Raw genomic sequence first — 11,925 nt, forward strand, 5'->3', positions numbered from 1 at the left:
TGACCTTACTCTCTTCCTGCTTCTGCTGGTCTGCTGGACCATGTAGCTAGATGCAGGCTGAGAGGCCCATCTCCCAGACATAGAGAAAAGACAGAGAATGGATCGGGGGAGGGCTGAGGAAACTATTGATATTAATCTTGTTTGACTGACTTTGTGACTTCATAGATGTATGTTTAAAGATATGTCCTCCCCCTTCTGTGAAAATGATGGGAGTCTATGTATACATGCTGCTGGTCCCATGAAGTGACATGAATGATCCAGAAGAAATTCATGGAACCAGAGGCATGGTTCTATTCTAAACTTTACATCTTTGTCAATGGATGGTGATCCTTCTAAAGAACTCAAGCCATTTCCCTCAGGAACAACTGAAATCTAAATCTACTCTCCCCTTTTCAGGTTGTCTATTCACTATATCTTCACAGAGTTGGACTTCACTTCCTACTTTGTAGAAGAGAGAGAGAGAGGACACCCTCTCAAGACAGTGTTCTGTCTTGTAGCGATCCAACTTCGTCACTTTCCCTCTGCCTTTCCTTCATCTACAACTTCTCACCCTTATTCATACTTCCTGGCACGAGATATGACCATACTGTCCCTTCCTTAAGTAAAATCACAATAGCAAAGCCCTCCTTCGACTAGCACTATAGATCCCTCACCCCCGTGCCTGCCTTCCCCTCAGCCTCTTGAAATTATGGTCTACACTCACATTCCACTCAGTTTTTCTTCAACTTGCTATGCTCTGGTTCTCACGCATCACTTGACCTAAGATGTCTTTGATGGCGCCACACACGGTTTCCTTCATGGAAACCAGGAGGTACCACTTGGCAATAACCAGTGCTGTTGACCTCTCCTTCCTGGAACTCTTTTCCTTGAACTTTTTTCCTATATTTTTACTAAATGGACCTTACTACCAGATTCTTCTTTGACTTTCTCCCTAGTTTTTGCTTCTGGTTTCTTTTCATGCCACACACGCTTCCTGGGTGTTTCATCAGTTTTTTAAAAAATTCTGCATGCATGTCAGTTTGTAGAGTGCATTTCAGAGTCTACATCACTCTCTCTTAGATATATCCATATACCTAACTGAGCACATTATGGGCCCCTTAAACTGCATTTATCTGATAGTTTATCTTCTCTAGAAAGTTAGTCCAGTTACACAATCCTGAGGATCATTTTACACTATTCCCTCTTTTTACTCCCTAATTTCACTTGTTGCTTCTTGCGTATTTCTTTAACCGATTTCCACATTTGCCTTTTGTTGCCACTACAACTTCATGCTCCAATCATGGATATAATATGCCAGTTTTCTTATATCCGATAGCCATCAGTCTTTAAGTCTTTATCTCACTGATTTCAGAAAGAACTTTATTTTTTTTTAAAAATCTACTTATTTGAATTCCATGCTTAAAACTCATTAGCATTCTACCACATTAGGTGAAATTGGGATTGCGTGTTATGTCATGAAGTGTGCCATTAATTCACCTGCCTCTGCAGCCTTAGTTTAGCTTACTTCTTATTCTCACAAAGAGAAGCAAAATTACCCCAATTATCTAGGCTTCACCTGTAATTCTTTTTAATAATAGATTCCCTGTGTCTGGAAAGTCTTAATCTGAATTCCACTTGTTGATTTCATTATATTTTATGACTGAGATTGGGCCATCTTTCAGTACTAGTCATTTAAAAGGAAAAGCAAAGTAGCTTGCATGTTTAATAATCAACTGAAGTTTCTATTTGTTCTTTAAGAAAGATTTCATAACTGAGAAACCAACTTTGACCTTCTCTCCATCCTTCAGCTTGGAATAGATGATCCTTTCCTGTACACACCTGGCACTAAGAAATTCTTCTGTGGGCAGAGGGATTCTAGGGTTGGAACTGTTTGTTTACTTGAGTGAGTTACTTATTATATTGTGTGTATGAACTGCTCTTTCATCTCTACAATTCCAGACTAGCAATAGGCAGACACCTTACAAATATTTATAGAAATGAAATCTTCCCTCATTAAAGACTTCCAAGCCTTGCTAAATCACTTGGCTCCATCTTCAGCAACTCTAGGGAATATAAAAGGGTAAGACAGCTTCTTGAGTCACTAAAGGCAATAGTGTCAGCTGTGAAGTATCCTGTGAACTCGCTGACCTGGGTTTTAGTCTTAACTCTAGCTCTGCAAATCCTTTTATCATTTTGGAGTTCTGCTTTCTCACATTTTAAAAAAGGAGCTTGGACTGGGATTTTTTTTCTCCTTTAGTTCTGGCATTCTGTGACTTTAAAAGAGCATTTACAAAATAAAAATGTGTATTTTCAATTAGCTTAAAGTGTAAAGTCTGCATTTGGAGTTTGTTCCTTCAGGTGAACCAAGTAGAAGAAAGAATGGGTTGTGGTCACAGGATGTCAGTGTGGCCATTGAAAGCTGCTAGTTTTCTCGAAACAAGTTCTCACAGATCTGGCCTTCAGCTAATGACATATTTTACAGCCTCCCTTGTACCTAAAGCATCTACCTAATTCTAGCCCAAAAGAAATAGTGTTTGAACTTCTGGACTTTGGCCTTTCCTTTCCATTCTCCTGTTAGCTGAAATGTTGGGAGTCAGGTATCGAGCAGGAGCAAAGCCATAGGAACACAAGAGCCTGGATCTTTGCTACTGTCAACCAACCATAGTTGTTCTGGGCTTATATATGAGTGGAAAATGAATTTGTTCAGGCCACTGAGGTTAAGGGTTCTTTACAATAGCAAAACCAACCAACCGACCAAACAAACCTGAACAAACAAAAACCGGAACAAAAGCAAAACAACACAATGATATCCAAAAATAGATACTAAAAGAAGAAAATGTTTTACCATCTTTACGACACACTGACAAGAGTAAAGATGGCAATTTTGTTGAAGGAACCCAGTTAGAAGTAGATTTTAGCCTTTAATTAGATAACTTTTAGGAAACTTGTAACAGTACTACCCACAATGTGCTCCTGAAGCTCCATCCTTTGCATTCTACTTTATCATAAAAAAATCAGATACCTACAGGCAGAACAGAACATCATTGATTTAGCAAAGCAAATTAAACTCAATAAGCTAGTTATATACTTATTGATTGTAATGAAGATTCAGAAACAAATCACCAAAAGAACTTCTCTTTTCTCTACTGTAATTCCATTTATAAAAACCAAAATACATTCTATGTGTTTATGGCTAGTACAAGCTAAATGGTAAAGTTATGAAGCAGAAACATCCTTTGCTGCTTTTCAAGAGGTGGACGTGATTATGCTTAATGGTGTCACCCAGAAAATATCCTGGTGCCATAAATAAAGGATCTGTTATCAGACTGGGCTCCGAGGAGAAAGTGGCCTAGGAACATCTGAAATATTTCTCTTTCTACTACTAGCTCAGTGCATGGAGAGAGGGCCGAGCCTCCCTGAGAACTGTCTGCCTGTGAGTTTAGGTCAACGGAAAGAGAGCTGCAGCCTTGTATGTCTTTTTTAAATTTATTATTTTTCATTTTTTGTGTAGAAGTGTATTGCCTGCATGTATGTAAGGGTACCCATGTAATGCAATACCCACAGAGGTCAGAAGAGGGCATTGGATCTCCTGGAACTGGAGCTAAGGACTGTTAACTGCTATGTGGGTACTGGAAATTGAACCCAGATCCTTTGCAAGAGCAGTCAGTGCTCTTAACTATTGAGCCATGTCTCTAGTCCCAGCCTTATATGTCTTTAGCAAACAAAGCATGAGGCCCCATAGCACACTACGGAGAAGAAAGCTTTTGCTATAATGATAAGCAGTCCATTCTTAGGGGCTCTACTTTAAGCTAGCACATAAGGAAAACTAAAAATACTCTACCATTAATATAGAGAGAAAGGGACTAAAAGGAGCTTCTAGGAAGCACTGGAGAATAACCACACACTGCCTTGTGGAAGAAAGGAAAGCCATCCTTAGAATTCAGCACATGTGCTTTCTAATGCCTCAGACAACTAGCACACTTCTCTGGTCATTCATGAGCTGAGAGGGCTGCTTCTTGCCTTGGGCTTTTGGGTCTGCCTGCTTCACTAGCTAGAAGTATGCAGGACTGCAGCTCCTCTGTTAGAGAGGACTCAGAGGAGGAAAAGTGGAATAGAGGCAGGAAATACACGGCAGACCAATTACGGGAGCCTTAAAAGCCAGCTAGATAAATCTAGATTTGTTTAAGGTGGCAACACGGAGCCAAAGCTGACCTTTGAGCAAAAGAATAATGTAAATTTTACTTTAGTAAGATAATCAGTATGAGAAAGGACTAAAGAAAGTCATTTTAGAAAAAAATTACCCCAGGTTGAGGTAAAGAAGGCCTGGAAATAGCTGGCAGCCATTTCAAGGGAGAGGGAAGTACAAATGATAATACTGGTCACCAGAATGGGATAATTGCAGACAAATTTGTTCTTTAGAAATGTAATAAGAAGCTACTTGAAGAAATGCAAGAAATTTCATGAAAGAAGCCAACAGCAAAGAAGAGGTCACACCCACAGTTCACCCTCCAGGTCGGGACTCTTTGCAGATGGAAAGAGGGCACTGCCATGTCATATGTTCGAACAGTAGGTACAAATGGGACTCTCATGGTCACTTGGGTAATTCTTGGAGAAGAGGAGACTTATGGGTATCCAATTTGAAGGGACCTTTAACCTTCAATGTAGAAGGAGCTTTCAGATTCAAATGGCCTCTTGTTCTCCAGCCCTAGGTTTCTATAAATTGGAATTCAAAGAAAGGACAACAACTGTTGAGAGGCAGTGAGTGTTACCAGAGAGCAAGGGTGGAAGACAGGCACCATGTCCTCATGACTGGTCTGATCTCTTGGGTCACTGTGTTTCCCACCGTCTTCTCCTTGATAGATCACATCCCAACTCCAGGCCTCCCAGGATTTTGAGGACCAAACCACTTAAAATAACCTTACTTTCTTCTTGCAATCCCCATATCCCATTTTCAGAAATGGTTACAGAACTTGTAGATAAATACCCACCAGTAGAGGAGTGTGTTTTAGGGGTTTTAGCACAGACACTGACTCATCAGAACACACCAGCTGGTTGGACAGCTGCTGTCACCAGCCCTGAATATACCTACAGCCATATAGGAAAAGGCAGCGTCACCAAGCTGCTCCCCCTGAGAAAGAAAAGAGGAGCAGAACAAGCCTCACTGAATATGAGAGGCTGTGGCAATAAATGCAGGGCTGGATGAGGAGGGAATTCCCTCAGCAGCAGACCCTCAACTAGTAGGCTCAAGTTACAAGAAGTGGTATGGTAGGAAGCCAGTTCTCTACACCAAAACCAGAGGCACAGCAGGACTGGGAGATCAGAATGAGGTGAGTCTGAGAGAGAATTTCCAGCCTTCTATGTTGGTGCCTTGAGCATGCCTACCACTGCTCATGAGAGCCTGCTTGTGCAGCCTTTCCACACTAGATAGTTATTGTATGTGTGGGCCAGTTCCTTTAGAACTGTCTGTCAACGTCCGTGGCACACAATGAACACTCAAACACTTGTTACAAGAATGGAGGCATATGTCCACAGCCATTTTCTTTTTCTTTAATTTTTTTTACTTTCAAGAATTCCATACATGAATATTGTCTTTGCATTATTTTCATCCCTCCTAGTCCCTCACCAACTCCTCCCATGCCCCCATTCTATTTTTAAAATTATTTTATTCTTTTTATTTTATGTGTATGAGTGTATTGCCTGCATGTATGTAAGTGCACCCGTGTTGTGCAATGCTGTGGAGGTCAGAAGAGGGCTTCGCAAAGAACAAAAATGAAAATAAAATCAGAAGAGAGTTATCAAGACTTGCTGGACAACAACAATAAAAAGTGTAGTCCATATATGAGGAAAAGACCAGAAAGAGAACAGAAGCGATACTTTAAATTTTTAAAAATTTTATTTTATGTGTATAAAATGTATTGCCTGCATGTATGTAAGTGCATCCATGTTGCTAAGTGCCCCCAGAGATCAGAAGAGGGTGTTAGATCTCCTGGAACTGGAGTTATTGATGGTTGTTAGCTGCCATGTTGGTGTTGGGAACCGAATCTAGGTCCTCTGCAAGTGCAAGTGTTCTAAACCACTGAGCCATCTCTCTAGCACCCCTCTAAATTTCTTGTTCTCTTCTTTATAAATGTTACACACACACACACACACACACACACACACACACACACACATATATATAAAATGCACTGAGTCCATTTAGTGGTGTTTGTGTGTACCTGTATTTAGGGCTACCCATGTGTGATTAGACAACTTTTTAGGGAACTAGTCCGTGGGGAAAACTGACTCTCCTTCCTTCTGCATCCACTGATTGCCTCCAGGTCTTCGTCTTGAGGTGGGACCCTCCACAGTCATTTTCAACACTACTTTTGTTTGGGGGGGACATCTAAAGTTCCATCATAACCTGTTTTCTATTCTTTGTGGACTCTACTTGTCTTCCCAACAATGTTTCCTTCCATCAGTGATTCATCCACCCCACAGAGAAGGTGACCAATGCTAAACTTCCAATTTCACCTTCATTTTGTACACTTTCCCTTTATTGTCATAAAACTATCATTTTCCCAAACAAGATGAAACAACCAGTTTTTCCTGAATGAGTGTTAGATTCAGAGGTACTGTCTGTGGAGCCAGGCAGAGCTGGATGAGAATGTCCTTGCAGTGGCCTTAAGTGAGTTGGTGTTGAACTTGAGTTATCCAGCCTGTACTTAATTTAGCTTATCTGTAAAATAAAATATATCAGTGACATAATATTGCTGAGAAAATTAATACTTTTGTAAATATTTCTATTAGGTAGTGGTAAATAGTAGCCCTCTTACCAGTGTATGAAGTACTTACTAAGTGCCAAACACCTTGCAATATTTATGCTCATCTTCAATCCTCACAACAACTGAGTGAAGAAGGTGCTAATATTACTTCTATTTTCTCTGGATAAGGAGACAGTCTCAGAGAGATGAAGGATCTTACACAAGATAACAGAGCTACTGAGAGTGAGAAAATAGAAATTGAAAGCCAGTGTGATGGTAATCTTGATTGTCAACTTGCCTAGATTTAGAATCACCTAGGAAACAATCTCTGGGCATATCTGTGAGGGTGTTTCCAGAAAGGTTTAGCTGAGAGGGAAGCTATACCCTGAATGTGGATAGCACCATTCCATGGGCTGGGATCCCAGATGGAATTAGAAAGAGAAAGTGAACACAACACTAGTGTCATGCCTCTGTCTCCTGACTGGATGCAATGTGACAGGCTATCTTATTCTCCTCTGGCTATGCCCTCCCTTCCCTCCCTGTCATGATGGACTATACCATCAAATTGGGAGCTCAAATAACCCTTCCTTCCTTACCCTGTTTTGGTATTTTGTTTCATAGCAATGGAAAAAGTAACTAAAAGTTGTACATCAGGACTTAACGAGACATTGAGTAGCAGGAAAGGTGGTAATGAGTAAGTAATTCTCAAAAACTACCCAAGGTTAATTCCACAGTGTGGCCAGAATTTATTGTATATTTCTCAGTTCTTTTATTATTGTGTGAGTACACTCGCACACACACACATGTGCACACAGACACCTGTGATGCAGATCATTATTTGTTTGCTATAATTTCACAGTGTAGTAAATAACTAGGTTTGCTTCCAGGAAAACAAGATATGGGGAAGAGGAGAACAAAGTGATGTTTGCGTCCGTGGGAGTCTCATTTACTGAGGGCCCTTTGTTTAGTGCTGAAATGTTTGACTTGGTGTTCATAGCCCCTGAAGCCCTCCAACAGCTGAGTGTCAGTAGAGTTAATATTATTCCAAGTCAAGTTGTTGTCCATGCTTTGTTTTGTTTCTTTTCTGTCTTTTTAAATCCCTCTTGTAAATGTGTGATTTGATACCGTTATCCAAAAAGGTCTCAGCTTTTCTCTTTTGATTTCCCTTGCAGCCTCATAGTCTCTCTACTCACTTTTTATTGTTGTTGTTGTTTCCTGAGACACATTTGCCATTAAAGAAGCCTCTACTGCACATTGGCCCTACCCAGCTCTACTGTTTGCGAACAGGAGAATGTGCTGCTCATTGGCTGCCCTCTGGAGGCATGCTTATGTCCCCCGAATGTTCTAATTTTTATTCATGCTCCGATATTATTGCATTTGACCAAGAACTACTAAATACCTTTATGAGAATGCAAGAAAGAAGGTTGCTCCATAATTGTTAACAAGAAAATAAACAAAGAAAACCTATGAAAGGGCAAAAAAGAGGCTGTTTACAATAACTTTGAATGGGCACAGGCAAAGATGCTAGATGTTATTTTACCCCGTCTTCCCATCAGATTCTTATCCCCTGAAATCTAAACATGGACAAAGTAAACAAAGTAAGACACCCCAGATGTAAGTAGCATCTGTGACTGGTGATGAGAGAATGATGTCTGTCTCTTGAAGAGAAGTTAAAATCCTCCATTTTCAGAGGTGAGGATACTCACAAAAACTCTGGTTTTAAGGAGGCCAGAGGCTTCTATTATAATGGGCAGGTAAAGCTCAATTCTTCAGATACTCATTTCTTCATCTTTTTTTTTTTTTCCCTTACAACTTTCACACATGTGGTAATTTACACATTTGGGACTACCTTACTATGTGGCAGCCAAAGAGAAAATGGCCATTAGAGCTTTCAGTGAGAGTAACAGAGAAGACAGGATAATCTCCAGCAGAGCTCCAGTTGCTAAAAGTTCTATCTGGAAAAGATACTGCCGCTGGCCCATGTCTCCTACCAAGTGGTGCTCAGAGCAAGGTGCACAGTTTCTCAGCTGCAGCAGGCTCGGTGACTTATTATTAAGGCGTCCCACACACCGAAGTCATTATGGACAGGGCCACAACTGAGTGGAGGAGTGAGGTCCTGAATCACAGGAGCACACGGAAATTGGTGATATATGTTTATCATATGGCCTGCCATCAGCTGGAGAGTCAGAATTAACTCCTCTACAATCTTAGGCTGTAGATCAATCAAGTACGGACTTCCATACCCGTATCTCCAAAGTGTGTGTGTATGGGTGTGTGTTTCACATGATGTAAAGTCTGAACCTTGTGTGTCCAGGAGACTAGAAGGAAACCTTCAGATGGTAGCTCCTTTCTGTGCCTCCCCAAAATAACAGGGTGGGAAAATCAAAGATTATATTCCCACCTCTGAGTTAATACCTTACCTCCATCCTGTGTCCTCTAAAATTAAGAGAATGTTTTTGAATCCACCCCCCTATCCCTTGCAAGTCTTCCTGTTTGGAGGATCACTAAAAGCCATGCCCAGCTCCCATGAGAGAGGAAGGTAAGCACAGTTGTGTGTTTTAGGTGCCAGGAGCTCTGCATTCCCTTTCTACAACAAACAACTTTTCTTTGGGATGCTGAACTTTTATGAACTGGTGATTACTGAGTGATACGGTAGACGACTTAAAAAGTCTTCACACTAGTTTTCCTTCTCTGTTTTAAGCAACTGAACTAGATGTTCTATTTAAGGCTCCTCTCTAAAATGCAGGCATGCCATAATTTCCAGATTCAGAGAACAGCCCCCTGCAAATTGGAGCCAAGCACATGCTGTCTGTACCCAGCAAGCCTTCAGGATAATAAGAACATGCATAGTAATGCATTGCTTTATATGTACAGCCCTGGGCCTCCCTAAGAACACCACCGCAGGTCTTGCTAACCTATGGGGGGTGGGGGAGCGGATTGTTTTTCTTCTGTTTAACCTTCAGAAAAAATACCCTTAATTTTACAGTTGACTACTTTTATCCTGCTTTAAAATTTTTTCTGCTTATTTTGAATTGAATTGTTTGAATTGGTCAGATCTGAAAATCTAACAACCACTCTGAATACTAACAATATATATATTTTTAAAACTCCCTGCTCAGTTCTTAATTTAATCTCTGGTGAATTTCAACAGACTACTGGCGTAGCCAGTTCTAAAGGAGGCGCTTGAATTTTCAGGTCACAATTCACGTGGTATAACAGCATCCTTCACACTGAGCATCAACCAAGGCAAATACTGCAGATACTGGCACCACACTCCAAAGGCAGAATCCTATTCAACCCCCAGGCCACCGCTGAGGCTGGCACAGTCTCAACTGTTTGAAAGCCAGATTCACCCACAGCACTTTCTCAGTCAAATGCTGGTTGCTGCATGTACCTTTTAGAGAGGGGACTATGAAAGTTTGCAGATTCACATGAACCAAAAAAGTAAGACACACACACACACACACACACACACACACACACACACACACACACGAGCAAAAACAGCCCTCTCACCCAAATCAAAAAGCCCTGTGGGGCATGAAAGGTAGTCTACTTACCCAGCATAGTGGTTGTTGTAAGGGTGGCAGTACCCTGATTGCAGAATCTTCAGAAAGAGCCAGCAAAGAAGTTGAAAAGCAGCTGTCTGGCTCCCGGGCTTCCCAAGGAACTTCATAGCCTTGCAATATGAGGAGTTGAAAGTTCCAGCGGTCACCGGAGGAGGAGGCTGGAGGTGGCTCACAGCACCCTCTGCTCACCATGCAAGCTATCTGGGCAGGGGGTGGGGGAGAAGGCTTGGGAATGAGCAAAATGTGACACCTCTTTCCAGCCAAGTTTAAAAAAAAAAGTTTAGGCAGCCAGAGGAGAAGGGGAGTTGCTGTTAAGACTTGGTCTTAGAAGGGGAAGCTGCAGCCCAGCCCAGCCTGGAAGCAGGGGCTGATCCTTAATCAGGCTCCCCTGGAAGGGGCTGGGCCTCCCTGAGCTGACTCACGGTAGGGGGTTGCTGGGTGCTGCAGCCTGTGGGTAACCCTTTTCTGGTTTTGACTTCTCTTCTTTGCCAATTTGAGGCCCCTAACTTTTTTTGTACAACCTTCCTTTCTCTGTCACCCTTATCCTAATTGCCAACAATATGTATGAGGACAAGTAGCAAGGGGCCAGAGAACCTCCAGGCTTAGTGTTTTGCTCTCACATGACAGATTTCCACACAGGTTTCTCAGACTGAAATGCACAGTGAAAGGATGTGGTGAACACATGCTCAGGAGGAGTCCTCAGCCCTGGCCTTTTCTGGCTCCTGACTGTACCTGATGCCAGCTGAGACTTTACTGGGCCACAGTGAGCCCTCAGTTTTCATTCTGCACCAACAGCACCCAAATCTGCAGCCTTGCAGAGTTCCTCCAGGGACTAGGGGGCCTCCCAGGGCTTTGTGACCTTCATTGAACATTTGGAACCGGTTAGAGAGGCTGAACATTTAAATCAGAATCCTGAAGACTGGGATCTGTCCTTGACAAAGCTTCCCCAGGGGCTGGGGAGATGGCTCAGGGGATGGAGTGTTTGTTGGGCAAGCATTAGGACCTAGGTTGGATCTCCAACATCTGTGTAAAAGCCAGGTATCTCAGAGAATGTCTATAATCCCAGAACTGAGGGGCGTGAGGGTATGGAGACAGGTAGATTCTGGGGCCTTGCTGGCTAGCCAGTTTGGTTAAAACAGGGAGCTCCAGACTGAGTGACAAGACTATCTCATGTCTCAGCGAGTGAGGCAGAGAGCCATGGAGGAGGTTTCCCAACATTGACCACTGACCAACATATGATTGTGCTGGTGAGGGTGTCTGTACATATATGTGCATGCACACACACACGTGTGTCTCACAGAGAGAGAGAGAGAGAGAGAGAGAGAGAGAGAGAGAGAGAGAAGAGAGAGACAGGGACAGGGAGAGAAAGAGAGAACAAGTTTCTTCAGTGATTCCAATGTTCAGCCAGCAAGCTGGTCTAGGGCAGGGCTTCTCTTGATTTAAGTGCATGCAAATCACCTGGAAATCTTGTTACACCAGATCTGAGGCAGTTGCCCCTGCAGTGGGAACTTTTGCACTTCTAAGAAGTTTCCAGGTAATGCTTATGGGCTGTCCCCTCAGCCATACTTTGAGTAGCAAGCCTTGATTTTAGAATGAGCCCTGTTTTTTCCTTCTCTCTAGACTAGGAGATGAAA

At 42.2% G+C, this 11,925-nt stretch overlaps 1 protein-coding gene across 1 annotated transcript in view; it reads right to left on the minus strand.

Moving 5' to 3' along the window:
* Positions 1-10,563, minus strand: part of Cpa6 (carboxypeptidase A6) — a 339,815-nt gene extending 329,252 nt beyond the window's left edge. The window contains exon 1 of the mRNA XM_008854783.2: positions 10,283-10,563. Within this exon, the coding sequence (XP_008853005.1) occupies positions 10,283-10,398 (116 nt within the window). The 5' untranslated portion in view covers positions 10,399-10,563. The remainder of the gene's footprint in view (positions 1-10,282) is intronic.
* Between the last annotated feature and the right edge of the window lie 1,362 nt (positions 10,564-11,925).

This window comes from Nannospalax galili, unplaced genomic scaffold (assembly GCF_000622305.1).
Source record: "Nannospalax galili isolate Female #2095 unplaced genomic scaffold, S.galili_v1.0 scaffold247, whole genome shotgun sequence".
NCBI classification, from domain to species: Eukaryota; Metazoa; Chordata; class Mammalia; order Rodentia; family Spalacidae; genus Nannospalax; species Nannospalax galili.